At 41.0% G+C, this 22956-nt stretch overlaps 1 protein-coding gene across 1 annotated transcript; it reads right to left on the reverse strand.

The window, feature by feature from the left end:
• Positions 1-510: 510 nt before the first annotated feature.
• On the reverse strand, positions 511-1901 carry gbp (glycogen synthase kinase binding protein). Its single transcript, XM_079504220.1, has one exon. It carries the CDS (start codon positions 1781-1783, stop codon positions 1307-1309), a length of 477 nt encoding a protein of 158 aa, XP_079360346.1. The 5' UTR covers positions 1784-1901; the 3' UTR covers positions 511-1306.
• Between the last annotated feature and the right edge of the window lie 21055 nt (positions 1902-22956).

Consider the following 22956-nt stretch of genomic DNA (forward strand, 5'->3'; position numbering starts at 1 on the left):
AAGTAAGTTCTTGCCTGTGGTCAGAATGGAATCTGCTTGTGTTCTTGCATCAACATGCCAAACAACACCCAGTCATCATGGAGAAATGGTGATGTCATCATAACTGTAAAAATGACTCCTTGGCGAGAGGAAACGATGTATAAACAGTAGAAGGGGCAAGATAAACTATTCAGACCGACATTACTGTAGCTTATGGTGAGACAACCTTGGCAAAACATGTTTTCCACTAGCGGTGTAACACATTGCTTGCATGCTGTGAGCCAGCAGGAGTATTTATAGAATAATAATGAGCATGTGTCCTTAAAGACCACGTTGTCAAGTATCATAGCCCAAAGGGGGTACCATTTCCTGAATTCAAATAGAAGGCAAGGGTTGCAAAAGCATGATTTGCAGCATAAATGGTTAAAGGAAAATATTTGCATGGATACACAGTCACATTCTACCCAGAATATGTGTGTGTGTTTATATATTTGATAAAAAACATAAATATATAAAAACAACTATAGCTGGTTTGAAAAAAAAATGGGTTTATTAAGACACCAAAGGGCCCTGAAAACTCAGGAACATTATAAAATACTCCGTTACGAAGCAGTCAGTTATTTTCTTTACAGTGAGAAACAAAGAAAACTATCAGAACTCCCCATCGGAATTCAGAAGGTAATAAGGTATAGCACCACAAGGTGATGGCGGACCTATTTCCCAAGCATTACAAATGGTATGCATTATTACACATTGCCAAACCCGGTGAAAAATAATTCGATTCCCCAAATGCCCTCCCCCACAGGTCCGATGTTGTGTCTTCCGTTTTCTGAAAGAGAATCCAAGCTGCGGCGTCGACAGTGTCATAGTTCATTGGCCGTTTAAATAACAACCTCGACATCAAACAAAAACTGGGCAGCGTCATGTTTCTCCAAGCAATTTCCCATTCTTTTCACAGTTGACAATGTAAACAAAGCGAATGCTTTGACGGGTAGGAAATGGCTGGCTTCTATTTGAATTGACAACAGCCATCGACAGAATGGGTAACCCCCACCACACACAGACGAGGACGACGACAACAACAAACGACCCACCAAGGAGATGTTCAAACATAAACAATATGGCCAATGAGCCGGGTGGCTACCCGCCAGCTAAATCCAATGCTAACCGTAGCTGGCTGCTGTCGGCAAGTCTGATCCATTTAATAAAACATAGCTACCAAACAAATGACATTTAATTGTTAAGCTAGACATCGTTTAAAAAATAATGAGGGGAAAAAAGTCCCACTTTTGTCCAAAACCATCTTGGCCAGGGGGTCGCATGGACATCAGCACGGCACATTGTCTGCGGCATTTGAAAAGTCCCCACAGTCTGCGGCAGAAAACTGCAGCCTCCTGACAGCTTCTTTTATAAGATTTCCGGATAAAATTAAATCCTGAAGTAATTGGTGTGGATCGTCCTCCTCGACGTTGATCCTTTTCCTGTTCCAAGGTTTGATATGGTCCCACTCCTGGTCGCTGGAGCCCGGCATGTTGTACGGACTGGCTCTGCTGCTCCGCCCGCGGGTTCGAAGCCGCATACAACAGCCGTTCCGTTTCTGCAGCGCCGCTCCATTGTTGATGTTGGTCTGTTTGGCGTTGCTGCTACTGGTGAGCCCGTGGAGACACGACATCGTCTTCTGTGTAGCACTATTGTTGTGAAGCTGCAGTGCCTCGCCGATTTTCGTGACCAAAGCGTCCACTTCTTTAGAATCGACGGTAACAGATTGCTCCAGAAAGATGTAGTTCTCCTTTCGACAAGGCATTTTCAAAGATTTCTCGATGATTTCGGTTGTCTGTCTGGTGTTGACGTTTTTTTGTCGATATGAATGAGAGCGTCGTGCCGCTCCTTCCTCTCACCACGCTGCGAGTCGGCAGTAAGCAAGGCTCCTACCGTTGATTTGTAAACAATGGATGACGCGTAACGGACTGTACCATATGAGCCAGGGGAGGGATTGAGTGTCATTGAAAATGATGCGTAAGACTGTACGCGGACTGTACAACCCATCAATAAGCATAGTCGATTTTAAGTTAAGCAAACATTTTGCAAACTATTTATATATATCTAGTATTTTGCGAGTGTTATTTTATTCATATCCAGATTCAGAGTGTTCCCTAACCAGACGCCACCTTGGAATATTCCACCCAACTGGACATTACATAACTGATAACTGTCTGCTGCTGTCTGTCTAGATAAAATACACATTTCCGTATTTTCATAGCAGTATTGTATTCAACTGCTTTTATCAACCCACATTAAGCACATTTCACAAATACCCAAACACACTCAATAGAGTAATCATACAAATAGTAATGCATTCATCCATACCACAGTAAACCGGGTAGCATTGCATTTCTCATCCGTGTTCAAACTAGTATCTTTGATCTCAGAGCCCATAATGGTTTACGCACAATACAATGCAAGAGGTGCAGTAAGTGGCAACAGTAACATAAGACATAGACAAATAACCCCATTGATATTTGTCAATGTTATGCACCCATCAAAATAGTAGCTTACATGCTGCCCCCACACACAGTCACACACATGCATACACCGACCACATACATTGAATGATTCATGATTAGCCTACAACATAACCATAATATAACTAGTAAAAATGTATAACAACGATAACAAAAAACTAAACATGTCTGAGCTGGACCCACCCGGGCATTAGAATTGCAGCATCTATTCTGTGACAATAGGGGGAGGGGGACATGCCTGTGTGTACGTAGAACATGGTGTACATTTCTGATTTCTTACTAAACCTGAATGCTCAACTAAGAGCGCCCTCGTGTCCAAATAAGGAGCTACTATCATATAGCCACGTGGTGTTGAGCCAATCGGAAGAGCGCCTGAGCTGAAAACGTGTTCAAACTGCGGGAACAGTCTGTATCATCATCACAGTGAGTGAAATAAGGACACCAGCTTTGATTTTTCTGTGTGTGTGTGTGTGTGTGTGTGTGTGTGTGTGTGTGTGTGTGTGTGTGTGTGTGTGTGTGTGTGTGTGTGTGTGTGTGTGTGTGTGTGTGTGTGTGTGTGTGTGTGTGTGTGTGTGTGTCCTGTTTGAATTCAGTCTCTCTCAGCGGTGAAAATATATCACAATCGCGAGGAAGTGAGCAACCTGGATACTAGGTCAGACTTCCTGCATAATTATGACTGACTGTGGTAAATAATTAGCACTGTTCAACGACTGCACTGTTTATCTGCCGCTACAGCTGCTTGGTCAGATTTCCCTATCCACGACTGTTGCCTCTCAATATTCCTATCATCCAATCTCCCTGGAAGAGAGTATGAGATGTGTATGGGGTTTAGGAGACATTAGGGAAACTGTGTTGCAGTCTATTCAGCTGTGGAGTCAACTTTGGTAAGATTTGGCAGGCTGCCATCAGCAGGGGTTCAGCGAGTTTGTTGCCTCCATTCAAAGACTGGGGGGCCATAGGCCATTTATATACAGCCCCTTTCTGTCTCTTGTACACAGGCACACCCAGTTCTCCAGCAGGAATGTGAGGAGGCTGCATTTAGTAAAAACAACATCATTGGATGATGTGCATTCACTGCATTGGCTGATTGGATTGTGTAATCCATGAACACATGCACAAACACACCATCAACTGAGAATTTCTTCTACATTGTGTGTTCCTGAATCTGAGGGAAATCCATTAAACTATCACAAAGACCAGATTCTCCATTAATCCAATAATAAGTAACTCAATAGACACTTTTCCACAACCTATGATATCTGTCAGAATGGCAGTATAGTATATGTGGCCATAACTCATGCCAGGAATATACATTATATTGCATTAACCACACATTGATCTAATGAATCTATAATCCCCAATAAGATATTCTATCATTTCCACTAAGCTATTGGAGTTAAATATTGTATATGGTCTCTCCCATATTCTCTCCCACACATGCTCATACTATACTGCACGTGAGAACACATTGTTGTGTACACAAGCCGGCCTGGTAGCCAATCATATCGTTTTCACGGTTCGACCAATCCCCAGCCTCATTGGCCATGTGAGATAGATAAAGATGACTGTTACCGGTATGTTTCTAACAACTTCTGGGGCATGGTGACGTGACTGTTTAGTTTTCGAGCATGGCTATCAAATGCAGGCTCCCGCCTAGGGCAGTGGTTCTCAAAGTGGGGTATGGGGACCCCCAGGGGTCCTTGAGAGAGTTCCAGGGGTCCCCAGCTAAATTATAGTTAGGAACCAAATGGACCCTTATGGGACTGTAACTTAGAGAGTGTACAAATGGAACCAAATTTGTACACATCCCAGAGATAGAAATGCCATCAGGGGTCTGTCTGTATAGCCTAACACAGGTCAAACTGGGGTTCCTTGAAATTAAAATGGTTCAGAGCCATACAAATCTTCTCTTATGGGGGTCCTTCGCATACCTTTTCAAATGGGGGTCCGTGGGCTTAATAAGTATCAATTTAATTTGGGGGTCCTTGATATGAAAAAATTTGAGAACCAATGTCCTAGGCCTAAGGACTCACACTCGCGCACACACAAGTGTTACACCGTCTGTGTAACACTTGTGTGTGCGCGAGTGTGAGTGCATATTAGAGTGTTCCACAGTCAGTAAGGCCAGTGAATGTCAATGACATTGCTGATTGTATTTGTATGCATTTGATCACACATAATGTCTGACCTTCACTGTTACGTCAAATACAGTGAAATAGGCTACTCATCCGTGGTTAATGTGCTCAGTAGCTTTGAATAACTAACTCTTAAAGTAAAAGGTCAAGGAGATTTGTAGGATACGTTTTGACAAGTCTCAGCAGATAATGTTTTCCAGCAGATTTGTCAGTTGTTGTTGTTTTTTTTATCACCTATTGTTGTGTTAAAATATTCTAAATGCTAATTAGCTCTATATAACCATAGTAGCCATTGATAGAGAGTGTTTGCTCAGTAACAGAGTTCTCCTTGTCTCTCCAGCTTCTTTGTAAACAGAAAATACACTTTCAGGTCCGGATACAAAATTCATTCAATCAGGAGAGAGAACTCATAGAGGATATAAGATAAACAAGTGAAACAATTTTGGGGGAAAAAGGATAAAACAAATAATTGAGCAGAGAAATTTAGACCTGGAACACTATACATTTTACCGTAAGCTAATAAAAGGGTTCTCTCTGCTGATTCGATAAAATTGGTGAACCACCTGAATGTTTCTGTTTACTTCGAGTGCTGGAAAGAAATATCTTATCTGAATATAGAGCTTTAACCTTTTAACAAATTACGTTTTGTTTTAGCCAACAAATATCACTTAAAGCACCTTTAACCTCTGGATAGAGGTTTGGCTGAGGTGCTATGCCTATCAATTCAGTATAATAGCTGGAGCAGCTCCACTGCTGCAACAGGGGCTTCAGTGCCTTGCTTGTACACACCATTACTTATACACCATTACCAGGAAATGGCTAAATTCACAGTCAAGATCTGCTCCCCTGGGCTTTGAACCAGTGACCTTTGAACCAGCGACCTTTTGATTGCATTGGCATGTCTCCTATTTGCATTCCCAAATTTCCCATTGCAAAATGAACTCTATAGTAAACAAGGCAACCTAGATGTGAACATAGTTCAACCACACATCCTCTCTGGTACACACTTTTTTATACTATATATTTTTGCATATTACTGTATCTCTTGTGTCACTGGTCACGCGATCCAAACATATGTCAGATTTTTCAGATTCCATTCCGATTGGCTATGATTAGCTTTCAAAGTTTGCGGGAGTGGCCTGTTTTGCACAAAATGCCACAAATCATGAACACAGCATCTGTTTGCCGTGAAACACGCACATTCTTAGCATAGGCCAAGAATGAACCTCCACTCAAATTCAAGAATAAAGAATTGGCCTAATGGTGGCACTATAACAGCCCACTTCATGTTTTGGCCTATAACTCTTGAACCAAATCAAAATGTTATTTTTCCATGGATTCCTTGGATCATGACGCAACTGCCCATATATTCCCGGGCCATTTGTACCAGACTAGATTTTCCACCATATTACTACTACAGATTTGTCCAAAACTCACACAAATCTGTACACATCATCTCTGATTTGTCTCTGGGGTCTCACATGATCAGTCCAATTTTCAGATTCCATTCCAATTGAATTGACTGTCTTCCTAATTCCGTGGGTGCTGGCTGGGCAACCGGCCTTGAGGAGAACATGTTGCTTATGAAAAGTGTTTGGGGTGACTTTTTAAAGTTAGATTTTTGTTGTGATTCACATGCCTGGGCATGGTTACAGGTTGAGTACAGGCACATGCAAAGTACAATTCAGTTGGGTAAAATATAAAACATACCTCTAATTATATCTACAAATGTGAACAGTTTCTGTCTGTTGAGCTGCAGTAATTCAAATGCGTTTTTCACCCTTTTCTTTCTGTAGCCCATAAATAGAATGTAGATGATTAACTGTGGGCCTACAGTAATTGGACTTCTATGAAGGCTACAGTTTGTGATAGCATTGCTTCCTTTGTTTTGCTAGTCATTCAAAGATAAGCATCACTTTTACTGAAGTCATTAGGGATATTTCCAAGATACAGTGACACAATTTTATTGATCCCAGTCCCACCTAGAGCCATGTTTGCAATTACAATTTAGATAGCTGTGTGAGTAGTAAATGGCATGAACCCTTGTAAATAAACAACAGGGTAAATGGTCCAGTAGTAGAATGCAAAACAAAAACAAAAAAAGAAAGAAAGAAGAGAGGCTAGAGGCAAAAAGTGTCTGGTTGCCTAGAGACGAGGCAGCCAATCAGAACGATAGGTTGTCACTACGGCAGCCAATGAGAAAGATGGGTTGCTACTACAGCAAGTGGGCGTGAAAGCCAAGCTGAGAGAAAATAGACCAGCTATGCTTACATAGCAGCGTGGTTCAAAGTAACTAGGATAGGTAAACATCAAACCTACTGTAGGTGTGTGCCCTTCTCCTGTTAGTTTACTAAACATTAAACCTAGCACACACACACACACACACACACACACACACACACACACACACACAAAAACAACGTCCCTAATTTATTCAGTCCTCGGAAACTGTTGAACCAACTATTCTTTTTACTTTGGCCCCTTTTCCACCGGTTGGTTCCCAATTCAGTTCTTTTTGGTTCTTAGTCCATGAGCCAGAGCTCCAAAATTGGAACGTTAATTATGAATTGAGTGGGCAAAACCATACCTATATTAAATTGTTATCACCATGAAACTTCCCCAATTGAGTACTTACATTTTTAAATATGCAAATGAGGCATTATGTAGGAAAATATGCAAAATAATCGAAAATATGAAAAAGCTACTACTGTGGAAGGGTTATCATGTATTCATTTACTTGTATTGATCCTATAAACAATTTAATATAGGTCTAGTTTTTCCCACCAACTTTGGAGCTCTGGCTCATGGACTAAGAACCAAAAAGAACTGAACCGGTTCCCATTGGGAACCAACCGGTGGAAAGGGGGTCTTTATGTAGTGCACTGATGGCGGGGGCACTAATAGCAGGCACCTAAACAAAAGGACACAACACATTTCTGCTTGTCATTCCAAACATGTTAGGTTATTGGTGAGAAAGAAAGACTGAATTAAATAATGCAAAAATATACAGTATGTACAATTAAACTTAAAACTGATTGAAAACCAAAAGAAAGAAAGAGAAAATAAAAGACACTTGAATAATTACTTATTTTACTTACTTAATAGTTACTTTCATTGAATAATTTGCATTATATTTGAGTCATGGCATAGGGTTTAGTTACTTCACTTTTACAGCTCAAGATATAATGTATGGATTCTCACCAACTTTCCTTTCTAGAATCAGTGTGAATGTCATTTTTAAATTTATTACCACGTTTTGCTCATACCTGAGACACAACAACACTCAACAAAATATTTTATCATGTTGCAATAATTGAATGGTAAACTGAAGTACAAAACATGTGAAGCTTGTGGAATCCAGGGACTAGACATTCATCATACATTTCCAGGGCAGGGTGATTTTGAATCATGTTTGTCACAGATAAGGAAGGAAAATGGCAACAACATAGACAAACACACAGAACATATACACACACATACAGTACATGCGGTCACACTGTATGTACACGCACACTGAGCGTGACCACACAGACATTCAAGGCAACAGTAAAGTATACACATACTGCTAGTGTATGTATGCTCACCCGAAAACGTGCATAGATACAAATATGCACGTGTACACTCAGACATGGCTGTTTGTCACAGATACTGAAACAGATTTTACTCCAAGCCCGCCTGCTGTGTCTTCATCATTATCAAATCACAGTAGGCCTCTGTCAAGTAACCTGGGAGATAATCCCCCCCCACACACACACACACACACACACGCACACAAACACACACACACACACACACTCACACACACACACACACACACACAAAGAAAACTAATTCCCTTTGATGAAAAGCGCCTTGGGGTTCGTTCTCATAACGTCCAGCCAAGGCTTCCTGTGGATCAGCTGTTACTGCTGTTGTTCTCCTTGTGTTGTTCAGTAACACACTTGGGGGTTATAACAAACCACTGACTTGTAACACTGGAGTGAGTGTAAAGGCTTTGGATCTCTATGGCTTATGTGTTGAGCTAAATATTGGAAGACTTTCATTCCAAAATGGAATATAGTATACACCTTTTGGAAAGAATTACTTTCCAGCTGGTGTGGAAGAATGGCCCAAGGTTATTCTTCAAGTCAAGTCAAGTTCACTTGATTCCTGAAGTACTTACAACAGACAGAATATCAGAACACATTTATTGGCTAAGTATGCTCACACATGAGGATTGTCACAAAGTACTGTACATGATAGAACATAAATAAATGCAGACAAGATGGAGATACAAACTGGCTAGATGTCTAGAACTTTCCAAAGGTTGTGTTTGCTGTTGTCAAAGTTTTGTTTTATCAACAGACCTGCCTGTATTCAGAAGATAATTGCAGCCTGTTTTTCACAAATTTCATTTATTTCTAATACGAATTTGATTCTAAGTTCACATTGTTGCTGTTGTTGATCAGGTGATATCAAACATAATCTGCCTTGTTTCACTGTATGTTGTCCAGTTAACACTAGCTGCGGACCCTGCAGCGTGCAGCCCTCACCAAGGCTTGTTTGTTCACGTTTGGGTTTTGGGTAAGGGGCCACACATGTTGCAGTCAGTTACCATTTCTAGGAATCCCCCCCCCCCACACACACACACTGGCACTCCACTCCTCCCTCCCTCCTCCCCCTACCACCATTTTCTTTCCTGCCTCACGTAGTAGTGAGTGTTGTTGACTAGGCAACACGTGAAGGTAGGGCCTGAGCAGGAACCTGGGATATAGAGGCATAGGCACAGTGAGATAACAGCTGTGTGTGTGTGTGTGTGTGTGTGTGTGTGTGTGTGTGTGTGTGTGTGTGTGTGTGTGTGTGTGTGTGTGTGTGTGTGTGTGTGTGTGTGTGTGTGTGTGTGTGTGTGTGTGTGTGTGTGTGTGAGGGGTGTGTGTGAGGGGTGTGTGTGTGTGTGTTGTGTCTGTATCCACACCTAGCAGCCCAGTCCACAGGGAGCTGTCTATCTATCTGTCTGTCTGTCTGTCTGTCTGTCTGTCTGTCTGTCTGTCTGTCTGTCTGTCTATCTAACCTAAACATAACCGCAAGCACGGGAGCAGCGCAGTTCGAGCAGTAGTCCGACCATTGTTTCCGCATGTCGGACTGTTGGTGCGTCTAATCTTAGTGCGCATCCCGTGTGTACGTACATCTGTACGTCTGTAATCCACGAAACTCGAGAACCGATTCCAAATTCAACAAACCACCCCACCACAGGGAGTGCAGTGCCCGGTGTCGAGTCGGTCGAACCCATGAGTTGTCCAGAACCACCACAAAAGGCCTCTGCCCGGGCTCTGGACAGGGCCTCTGCCTAGGCTCCATATATGGAGCTGGCCAACACTACCATATTTGGGCATGCCTGACACAGAACTCCATCGTAATAAAGGGACATAGAGAGACAGATACAGAAATCTCCATATATGGGCATAAAAGGGACACAGACAGATGGGTAGACACGGGTACAACGGTAGATCTCCAACTTCCATCGTTAACGACTCTGTGCTCTACAGCCGGGCACCGGTCTCGTAATAATAATAATAATAATAATAATAATAATAATAGGTATGATAAAAAAAATCACATCTAAATATAAATGCACCAAGTCTCTGTGTGTGTGTATGTCTGTACGTCTGTACATCTGTAATCGACGTAACTCGAGAACCGCACGCCCCACCTACTTCAAATTCGACTCACACGTTCCACACCCCAACAGGGAGTGCAGTGCCCGGTGTCGAGTCGGTCGGACCCACGGTTGTCCAGAACTGCCACAAAAGGCCTCTGCCCGGGCCAGAATCCATATTTGGGCATGCCTAAATACGGGTTCGTCCCACCTACTTCTGACATCATTCTGACATCTGCATAGACTCCATATTTTGGCATGCCTGAGTCCTGGCAAAGAACTCGATACAGTATATGAAAATAAAAGGGAATACCGCTGACATCACTTCTGACATCACGAATCACGATAGATAGATAGATAGATAGATAGATAGATTATATAAATCCTATATAAATAAATGGTGATAAGATAAAGGATGAATGGGTATAAGATGAAAAAAAGGTGTAGTTTTCCTTTAAATCACCAAGTAGAGTACACTCCTGGTGCCATGACAACATGGACCCAAATGCACAGCCAAGGGACAGTGTAAAACATGCTAATGACAGTTCAGCTAGTTAGTTGTGTGCCTTTGAGCAGTGTGGCATGGTTACAGCAATAACAGCAAGTGTATTTAGATGAAAGGTCATAATTTTTATGCTGAGTCTTTATTATTATTATTATTATTATTATTATTATTATTATTATTATTATTATTATTATTATTATTATTATTATTATTATTATTATTATTATTGTGACTTTCACAACATAGCAAATAGGTCACATTGACCTCAACATTTTGCCTTTTTTAGGAACAAACACAGACAAATAGTTACATAGGAAACCAGACAGCAGTGATGGACCATTGATCTGGCTTGTTTAGAAACAGTGGACCTTGATCTTGCTCTGATGAAATGAAATGAAATGAAATGAAATGATGAAATGAAATGATGCTAATTCTGTTCTTCTGCCTGGCTGTCTGCCTAGCCTTCTAGGAAAGGATGACAGACAGTACAACTGGCTTGAAGCTGATCAAGTGTTAGTGCTTTTCTGGTTTCGTCCTCATAGCAGTTTTTGTATTGACTTGTGCTTTCGTTTATAATGTACCCATTCTACATACTGTGAATACAATTTTCAATCAATCAACCTGCTTTGAAACTTTGAAGCATAAGATCCAAGTTGAGGGTGCTATTTTGATTTGAGTTTGATTTGAGTTTTTGTATATTCCATCTAGATATTATTTAGTATGATGGAGTTATTTTTAGAATAAAGTTCTTACATTATGCAATAATTACACTATGTTGTTTGGCGTTCAAACTGATACTATCTTTACAGACAGGACCATTGTAGAGAAACTGAATAACGCTCAGTGCACATTTGCCATAATTTCCATGGGCCAGTAAATCAGTACGTAGGGCTATGGGTTACATAATAGGTTGTAGGGTAGTGAAACAAGTTGTGCTAGGGTTTGTTTAAGGTTCATACAGTCTGTACCAATCCTTCTGAGAAAACATCTCACTCTCGTCCACATTATTTCATAACACACATTTTTGACACCCAGACACCCTCCCTTTCAGTCTGCACATGATTGAACATATTGTGAATTCATTTTGGTATCTTCCTAAACAAACATAGAACATATTGTTATTTAATCAGTGAGAGTATTGCTTCATTCTTCACTTCATTTACTTGTATTTGCCCCTGACAGGAGCAGTAAGGAGAGGGGAACCTGATAACATGTACTGTAATTTTGTAACATAATACGCAGATCAACAAATCAAAGCCATGCTTACTCAGCACCTTGTAGCTTTGCTTCGAAAGGTGCTTTATAAATAAAATGTACTTACTTACTTACTTACTCTGAATAGTGCTCTATAGGTTTATAGTCAGGAAACCAGCTGTAACTGTATGTGCTGCTGTACATCATGTATGTTTTTCTTCTAATCTTGGCACTGATATAGGTGACCTCAAAGCCCTTGTGTTACAAAGGTAAATGTTAAAATCTATACCACTAGTACTAGGAATAGCCAAGAGCATTCACATTCATAGTCTTGCACGCACGCACGTGTGTGAGACATACAGTAAATCAATATACAAATACAGTAGACATGCTGTAGTGTAAATCATCAGCCATCATGAAAACTATGAGTTGTAAACTGCATCATGCAGTCCCTGCAGAGTCATGGGATGTATATGGTTAGCTATAGATAGACCTTTGGCTTGAGTATATGACAGAAATGTACACTATCCCTGGTATGTGTGATCATTGACAGTGCATGAGTAAGCTAGGCAGTCTAGCTCCAGCCAGCTCTGTCAGAGATACGGCGCTGTCTGTGCCACGTGCGCAAGCAGCACACACGCACACACACACACACACACACACACACACACACACACACACACACACACACACACACACACACACACACACACACACTATAATACTTTCTTTTTAAAAAAAACTCCCAAACCACTGGACATGCTACATGATTTATCACTTATAAAAACGTTCTTTGTCTTGTCTTCATTTTAAATATGGAGCAGAGACCCAACATTGTCCCCCCAACCTGAGCAAGCATTTTGCAACGGTAACGAAAAACACCCTCTTAACTGGAGCTACTTCTAATCTTAGCTCTGATATGAATGAGCATGAATGAACTCAAAGGCCTGGGCCATCACTCAGTGGTCCAGGCACCTTGGCTGGTAATCCAGTCTGGCAGTGTGCCGTGGGTTCGACTCCCGATCCCGACGGCCTTTACTGCATGTCACTCCCCCATCTCTCTCCCGATTTCCTGTCAGCCTACTGTCTGTCCCTCCATAAAAAAAAATAGAAATAAAGGTGAAAGCCACAAAAAAAACACATTTATGAATGAACTCAAAGCCCTTGAATTATGTTCCCTCACACACGCACACACACGCGTGCGTGCGCACACACACACACACACACACCACGAGTAGAGTTTTTGTGTAACTATTCTAAACATTAACACATTCCTGCACACAAATACTCGATAGTGCATACTTTGACTTCCATGATTGGCTGGTTTTCCTAAACCTGATGCTATTGGCCAGGTGAGTCTTCTGAGGTGCATGTGCCTTGGCATGGAAGATCTGTTGGCTGCACACATACTATTTCTCTGAAACACAGTACTCACACGGTCACACCATACTACATGCACATAAAGGTCAAATGTTACTACAGCCAGATTAGATACTTGGAGTGAGGCCTTGCAGTGGGTACATTTCAGGTGTGTGGCTTCATGTCAAGTAATTAGAGGTTCAACATAGTAATGAACCTAGATGTGCGAGTAGAAATAATCTGTATGACATTCCTTCAGATTTAGTGCTGGTGACGATGCCTTCTGTTGCCTAAATAAGCAGGAACAATTTGCTACCACAAGAGGGTAGTATACCCACAGTAAACAGAATTACAAGACTCCTGCTATAATGGCATCTGTTGTGCATGCCACTGGGTCACCAATATGCATCTAGGCCAGGGGTGGGCAACATTTATTCTTCCAGAGGGCCTTACTGTTAATGTGCGCAAAGAGCCACATATAATTTAATTGAAACTTGAAACACGTGCTGGATTAAAACTGCATGCAATACAATGGGTTATTTTTGCTTTAAAATACAAAATGTTGACCTTTTTGCAGCTTTATGTTTCTTTATTTTTCTTTATGTCACTTTCCTAAGCCAATCATTTGATGACTAGTGGAGACTCAAAGAGTCTCCTATTGAGTCTCCTATTGACCAATGACCTGACCATCAAATTATAGTCTCAGGAATGCGACAAAATAAAACAATGTCTGTAATCAAGGGCTCCACTACAGAGTCTAGATTACGAAGATGCCTATATGTTTATATAGCTCAGGGGTGGGCAACTTTGACAATGGAGAGGGCCACTATATTTCCACACTCACTCCAGAGGGCCATGTTGCATAAAAGGTGGCCTTACACTAGCCGATAAACGGGCATTTTTGATGCTCGGGGGGTGCCCGACCGCTCAAAGCGCGATCGGGGTCGGCCCGATCAACATCAAGAATGTTTGATATTTGCTCTGCCCCGCTCCGATTATCCTGTAGTGTGTGGTGCTATCAGATTTCAGATTGAAAAAAATCGGCTAGTGTAAGGCCACCTTTAACTGCTCTCATCTAGTAGTCCACCTCAATGTGACGCCATGCTGTGGCGTCATGCTGCTGTCCACTGTCGTGGCAACAATGTCCATTTATTCAAGGCTTGTGTGTGTAACTGATAGAAAATACATTGTTTTTTTGCGTGAACTACTCCTTTAACAGGATGCTGCCTTATATAAGGTGCTATTATATATATATATATATATAAATATAAATATAAATATAAATATAAATATAAATATAAATATAAATATAAATATAAATATAAATATAAATATAAATATAAATATAAATATAAATATATATATATATTATTTTTTTTCAAGGGCTAGATTGAGATGGTCCATAGGCCGTTCCGGCCCTCGGGCCCTAAATTGCCTATGTGTGATCTTATTCCTCCAAAACAGTAGCAGGCACTTAGTTGGATATTTACCTTCAACTAAAAGAGCTTATTTTTTTTTTTTTTTTACTTTTCTTTTGTTGCAAATTGAAACCTCCAGGGCTCTGAACACACAGACTGAAAGAAAAACCAACAAGAAAAACTAATGGAGCCATTTGGGACCTCAAACAGCTACAGAGAAAGTGCATATATTTCAGAGATTTCCTCAAAGATAGTTCAGTAGTCTTTGCTGTACTGTCGTAGATATTGCACAGAGGTTGCATGAACATTGCATGAACATAATTGTCTGCACAATTAGGATAGTGCCTTTTCAGTTTGTGTTTTGGCCTTTTTGCGTACATGCATGCAGTGAGATTCAATCCCCTCGAGAGTGGAACCGCTTGCTGAAGGAGGGGGATGTCCTTCTATATTTCATGAGGGCACATTATGTTACTTTGAGTGCAAGCCGTATGCCCCTCTCCCCAGACGCATATACTGTAATGGCTGTACATTTCTCACGTGTGAAATATGTGTGTGTGTGTGTGTGTGTGTGTGTGTGTGTGTGTGTGAGAGAGAGAGAGAGAGAGATTCCTGGAATCCCAAGTATAGCACTAGTGGTTCTGGACTCCTATTGCCTGTGTTATGTAACGTGTCAAGTTATTAAGCAGACTGATACCTCTTTTACCCTCTGGTGTGTGTGTGTGTGTGTGTGTGTGTGTGTGTGTGTGTGTGTGTGTGTGTGTGTGTGTGTGTGTGTGTGTGTGTGTGTGTGTGTGTGTGTGCACAGCACGCGTGCACTATACTGTCTGTCACCATAGTTAATGGGTTTACCCATTAACTATGGTGACAGACAGTACTGAGAGTACAGTACAGTACAGTACAGTACAGTACAGTACAGTACAGTACAGTACAGTACAGTACAGTACAGTACAGTACAGTACATGTGGTCATGTGTATCGGCTGTGTTAAAGAGGAAAGGGGAGCTGTACCTCATCTAAACAAACCACACTTATTTCAGGTTGTGTTGCTTTTCACCACGGAGCACCGAGGTCTGTCTAGCCATAACTAATTCATTAATTTGTTCATTCATTCATTCATTCATTCATTCATTCATTCATTCATTCATTGTTCATATTCATAGTTGTTGTCATCATGCTGTACATACGGTAATGATAACATATTTGCGTATAGAGATTCATGTGGAGAGAAGCCAACCAGACAAACCCTATGAAGCGTTCAGTGAACTTCATAAAGCTGATCCATCTATAGAATAGGGGGCTGCCTAATATGTATGGAAGTAGGTAACCAATAATGTATTGCAAATGCTTCATGCTCAAGGTCACCTTGGGCTAGTGCTTTTCTTCATTTTCCTCCTTACTGCCTCACACTGTGAATGTGATACCCCGTTCTGCGAGGCCTTGCCGGTTGTCCAAGCTAGTTTACTGCTAGTTTACTGCTGTGTCCCTGGCTGGGCCCGTCAGTTGGAGGTCGGCCTGTCTAAACACTAAACTCATAAATAAAAGCCTCCTCGCTAAACTGCGGCATCTGTCTGACTTGTAAACATCCTGTCCCTGTGGTCCTTGTACATATAGTACCTGTACTGTGAAACTCTATGAGTTGACAGTTTCTCTCTTCTCCCAGTTTCCCAAAAGAGAAACACCAAACACTCTGGTGTATATATTCATTTATTTGCTATAGTGATTTGATTTGCATATTGTAATAACATGACTGTCTATATGTTATCGAATTGTATGCCCCTCTTCCACCTTTCAGTGTATGATTGTATAGTACCTCAAAGAAAACAAGGCTAGGCATAGTACACTGTAAAATCACGTGTTAATTTAACTCTGATAGTTAAAAAGAAAATAAATCTGAGGACTTTACTGTGTACTGGCTGGGTCCTTGTCAGGTTAAATTATACTTTATTGATCCCCATGGGGAAATTCATCTTCTACATTTGACCCATTCTAATTAGTAGGAGCAGTGGAAGAGTGCAGCACCTCAGGGCCAGAGCAGTGTGTCCCTATGTCCCTTACGCCAGGGCTCCACCGGACGCGTTGCGTCTCTGTCGCGTGCGTCAAAAAACGCACCGGTTCAATTTTAATGCACGCGTCACGCAACGCAACGTGGGCAGTGGAGCCAACTTCATTGATTAAAAAGGGAACATTCCCTGACGGTGACGGAGACGCGACGCTGACGCGCCCGGTGGAGCCCTGTTTTACACGTCTTTTGATTTGGGAGGAGCCCCACATGATGTGGAGAAACTCCACACAGAATAGCCCCATGTGGGTTTGAACCCATTACATTCTTGCTGTGAGACAACACTGCTGACCACTGGTGGCATGTTGGGCACTGTTACCTATTTTCTGTCTGTTTCCTCCAAACACTAACTGCAACGGTTGAACATAAAGGTACACTATTCCATTGCTTATGGGAATGTGAGGACTCGGAGATTAAAACATTCTGGAGGTCTGTGGTCCATTATGTCTCTCAGATTACATCAGGTCCAGTTCCTCTTTGTCCTAAATTATGTATACTCAGTATTTATCCATTAAATTGTACACTAAATAGTAAAGAAAAAATAATGACTGACCTTTGCCTGTTACAGGCCAGACTCTCAATTGCGCTATGTTGGAAGAATGTCAATGCCCCTATACGATTGGCTTTTGGCTAACGACCAGTTTGGCACATGAGAAACTAACGTATGTAATTAGGAAGAAACCTGCTGTATTCTATAAGATATGGGAGAAGTTCTTGGACTTCATTAAGCAAGGTGATATTGAAGAGGCTTTGGATGTATAGTGGTTAATTGGAGTAGTCAGCTGTATAGGGTGGGGGTAAGGAACTGTAATGGGACATTGTGCATTTGTTTGTTTAACTGTATGTAATGTGTTTTTTTGTTGTTGTTATTATTATTATTATTATTATTTATTTATTTAATTTGTTTTGTATTTATGGACATTTCCTGATGTTTCTTTGAAGATTTTGTTTAGTATTTGTGGTTGTGGGGGAACAATATATGTGAATAATTGCTTTGAAAATACTATGTTGTAAAGAAAAATCAATAAACATATGTTTTAAAAAAAAAAAGAGGCTGCAACGGTTAATTGATTAATCGTAATCGAATCGATTATTCAATTAGTTGACAACTAATTTAGTAATCTTAATCGGTTCGGCAACTAATCGCTGGAGTATTTTGCAATTGATCGTGGGTGTTTTTTCACTTTACCATAGTTTTTCCAGTGTTAAATGCAACTATGCTAAACAGGAGTCTCTTTCTCATCTCTCTTCCCTTACAACAAGCACAGTTTGGAGTTTCTATTGTACATTAACATTAAAGCCAATTACATATACGTCTGTATCTCCGTGCAGGATTATAGGATCAAGAACAAAAAGTATGAATATTGAATATTTATTTTTAAATGACCCATTTGAGTTTAAAAGAGTACTGTAACCTTTTTGACTGACACACATGTAGCAGTCAGAATAAGAGTGAAGGTACCATGGGGATTGGCTTTAATTGATTTCGATTTTATTTGAATAGTAGCCTTCAGCAGCTGAGTAAAATTTAATAAATAATGTTTTTTTTTCTTTTTTGATTGAATTATTCATCTTGAATGTATTTTTTGTTAGTTAGAACTAACTACTAAAATTTAAAAATTAGGATGATAGCTAAATAAGTGCCATAATCCGATTAATCGTTTAAATAATCGGCCGATGAATCGATTATGATTGAAAATAATCGTTAGTTGCAGTCCTTCCAAACACATGGCACTCAGTTTTCTTTGTTTTATCCTTTTGACATATTGGCCTATACAAATACTGTATATGTTCATGTATATGCATATGTTGTTAATATAATATATAATATATAATTGTTAATAATAATATAATAATAAAAACTTCAATCGATATACAGTAATTGTTCACTTTTTAACACACAAATTTCCCAGAATGGTAATCAACATCAAAGCTGTGTTCAACAAGGTCGTGTCTGTCTTCTGTGTAACAATTGCTGGGTCTGGCGTGTGAAATTGATGGGCTGAGAATGCGTATATGCAGCCTATCTGGGGGCCAGAAGGGGGGGCAAGGCAATGGTGAGTCATAGGGATTGATGTGACAGCGGAAAGACACACACACACACACACACACACACACACACACACACACACACACACACACACACACACACACACACACACACACACACACACACTCATTCATGATTTGACATGCACATACTCAACACATGGATGCACACATGCACATGTGCAGATGTTTGATATGTAATTGTGCATGTGAAACCACACAGACACAGACGTGTGTTGTGTGTGTGTGTGCGTGCATGCGTGTGTGCGCATGCAGGATCACACTTAATGTGATGCATTTTGACTCATTTGCCAGAGTTTGCTTCAGTGTGCCGTATTTGATGCCAACTAATTCTCAAATAGGCAAGTGAATGTAATACACACACACACACACACACACACACACACACCATATTTGTGCTTGAAGTGTCTGCTGTGTGTTTCTTATGTACTGTGTCACATCAGCATCGGACCGTATGACTTTAGTATGGAGAAGCAAAGCAGAGGACATTCTGTCTTTTCTTGTTGAGCTTAATCCATGTTGAGTCTTTTGTCACATACAGTAGTTTCCAGTGTTCAGTTTGGCTCTGTCATTTTCATATTTATTTAGGTTTTATGTTTTAAGTAAATATGGTGTTTTCTCACTTGATTTGAGCTGCCTGTCTCTCTTTTATTCATGCATCTCCCAATTTCTTTCTCTCTCTTTCTTTGTCTAACTATCTTGATTGATTGATTGATTGAAATATTTATTAACAGTTTGCAGAATTACAGTACATTTCAAGCACAAACTCAATACAAAGACTGTTAACTGTGAGTGGACGACCCAATTAAGCATTACACTTGTTTACAAGAGGGTCCACCATGTTCAATTCATCAAAACATTTAGAGACGTACAAATAGACACTTCTATAAATTAAGCATTACACTTATTTACAAGAGGGTCCACCATGTTCAATTCATCAAAACATTTAGAGACGTACAAATAGACACTTCTATATAGTCAAAGAACAGAACAGGAATTCATCATAGAGGTAAAAATGGAAAAGAGACATATACAGTGAGGGGAAAAAAAGGGGGGGGGATTCAGATTTTACGGGGGCCAGTTTAGAATTGCAGCCGTCCGTAGGTGCCCTTTGAGAGCGGTTTTGAAGGAGTCAAGGGATTTGCATGTCTTAATGACTGTTGGTAGGGCGTTCCACATTTTGGTGGCATAGGAGCGAAAATAATTTAGTCCCTTGTTTGTGCCGAATCTGGGTTGTACATGGTTCGTTGCACTCCATCTGGTGTTGTGGGTGTGGACTTCGTTAACATTAAGGAAGTATCTAGACAGGTACATGGGTATCTTGGTGGAGTATCGAATCTTGTGGACCAGACCCATTGCAAGATGCTGTACTCTGTCGTCGACCCTAAGCCATTCCAGTCTGTCAAAGTGGGCAGGGGTGAGGTGGGTTCGGGGGGTTAGGCCAAGTAGGAGCCTGACCAGTTTGTTTTGGGAAGTCTGGAGCCTAGTTTTAAGTGAGTGTGACTTCTCTTCACTCATTCCCTCCATTTCCTTCATGTGACATGTCAGGATTTCTGGTCTCTCACCTCTCCACGTCTCCAGCTTGTTTCTCTTCATGTCTCTAAACTTGTCACTAGGGGGAGATATTGTGCCTCTACGTTCACCCAGGCATAGAAGGTTCAATCCAAAGAGACATAATGTACGCTTATCACATCTTGAAGTTTAATATAAGCAAACTGTGGTGAAATGGAACCTTTTCCAAACATAAATATGTTTTCTGTATTGTTTTCTACTGCATCTACTGTATATTCTGCATTTGTTGTGGCTTCTATTGCTGTTCTGTGTTCTGCATGACAGACAGTGGCCTTGTGGTTCGAGTGTCCTGGGAAACTGGGAGTTCGATCCCTGGTCGGGTCATACCAAAGACTGTATACATGGGACCCAATGCCTCCCTGCTTGGCACTCAGCATCAGTGGGTTGGATTGGGGGTCAAATCAACTAATGATTCCCGAGTGCAGCGCACACTGCGGCTCACGCTGCGGCTCACCGCTCCAAGAGATGGGTCAAATGCGGAGAACAAATTTCACTCTGGTAACATGTGTGACTAATCGTACGACTTTGACTTTGACTTTGGCAGAAACCATATTTTACCTTTTCGTTTTTTTGGAAATGAATGCTACTTCATCCTACTATAACATAGTGTCACAGAAAAGTAGCAAAAATAGCCGATCATCAATGAGCTTGTACATCTGCTATTTTTCAATGTTTTTTTTGTTTTTTTGTTTTTTGGACATACAAGATAACCACCCGACAGGAACAATTTGTTGCTGTATTCTGCATGTGTTACTGCGTCTATTGCAATTTGTTATAAGTGTTGCTGTATTCGAGATCTATTGCTTCATCTGTTTCTGTATTCCACATCTATCGCTTCATCTGTTGCTGCATTTGATGCTGTATTCTGCATGTGTTGCTGCATTTCTTTCTGTATTCTGCATGTGTTGCTGCATTTCTTTCTGTATTCTGCATGTGTTGCTGCATTTCTTTCTGTATTCTGCATGTGTTGCTGCATTTCTTTCTGTATTCTGCATGTGTTGCTGCATTTCTTTCTGTATTCTGCATGTGTTACTGCATTTGATGCTGTATTTGTCACGGTCCGTGACTTCTTCTGTTTCCCTGTTGTATTTTCCATGTGTTCCTTAGGTTTTAGCTAGTGTTTTACTTTCCTGTTTGTTTTTTTTGTGATTTTGCAGTATTGTATTTTCCTGTTTCTCAGTTGCAGTTTAGTTTTACTTTACAACTGTGTACATGCATTTGGGTCCTAAAACTGCATACATGTGTTACTGCATATGTTGCTGTATTCTGCATATACATCTGTTGCTGTTTGCCATGTTCATAGAACATGGCAAACATGTTGTTTCATTAACTTTCATACTTAGACATTGTCTCATTCCATCTCATTTCTTTTTTTTAAGGCTTTTTCTGCCTGTATTGATAGTGTACAGTAAGCTGATGGAAAGAGATGGGGAGTGACACGCAGCAAAGGTTGTCGGGATCGGGACTAGCAGCCTAGGTGCCTGGACCGCTAGGCTGTCCGTGCCGAAACATACACACACACACCCAGGCTGTTGGTCAGTTACAGAACATGATCATGTCACCACTGCAAAAACCTTTTCATTTAAATGTTTATGTTTCTGAATGTTTAACCCACAGGAACGCACCCAGGGTGCCGGACCACCCCCCCCCCCCGTGTGGCGGTCCCTCTACTGTACCCTCTACTGTACTGTACTGTACTGTACTGTACTGTACTGTACTGTACTGTACTGTACTGTACTGTACTGTACTGTACTGTACTGTACTGGCACACCCAAAAGCATCATATATACAGTTAATACATGAGTGTGTTTGTGTGTGTGTTAGGTTGCGCACAGGTGGTGAAAAACAACCATGCTGTTTTCGTGCTCATACCCAGCCAGCCACCCACCCACCCAGCCAGCCACCCACCCACACACATAGCTCCGTAAGGGAGTGGTTGCACCACTCAAAAAGTGCCCCTCGGGGCACAGGTCTTCACCAGGGCAGGTCAGATTGTGGCCTCCTGGTGGCACTATAATAGGCCAATGTGAAAAGGGTGCCATTTCTCCTTACGCCTTGGATGGCAATTGGATGATTTGAGTCATTATGTTCCAAAAATGACAATTTTGACGTAAAACTTCCCTTCATTGTCAACAGCGTTTTTAAAACAAACTTTGAACTAAAAACAAACATTAAACCTGTATATAGGAACAAATGTGGCATCCAAGGGAGTGTGTGCAAAATTTGGCATCGACCTCGTTAACGGTGCTGGAGTTTAGCTGTACACAGACGAACACACACACACACACACACACACACACACACACACACACACACACACACACACACACACACACACACACACACACACACACACACACACACACACACACACACACAATTTACAATTTACAATTTAGGCATTTAGCAGACGCTCTTAATCCAGAGCGACTTACATTAAGCAATAACAAAAGCATGGCATACATCACATATATAAAACGTAGTTATCATGAATCATGCGTAGACTAAG

Source organism: Electrona antarctica (assembly GCF_951216825.1).
Source record: "Electrona antarctica genome assembly, chromosome: 6".
Classification (NCBI taxonomy): domain Eukaryota; kingdom Metazoa; phylum Chordata; class Actinopteri; order Myctophiformes; family Myctophidae; genus Electrona; species Electrona antarctica.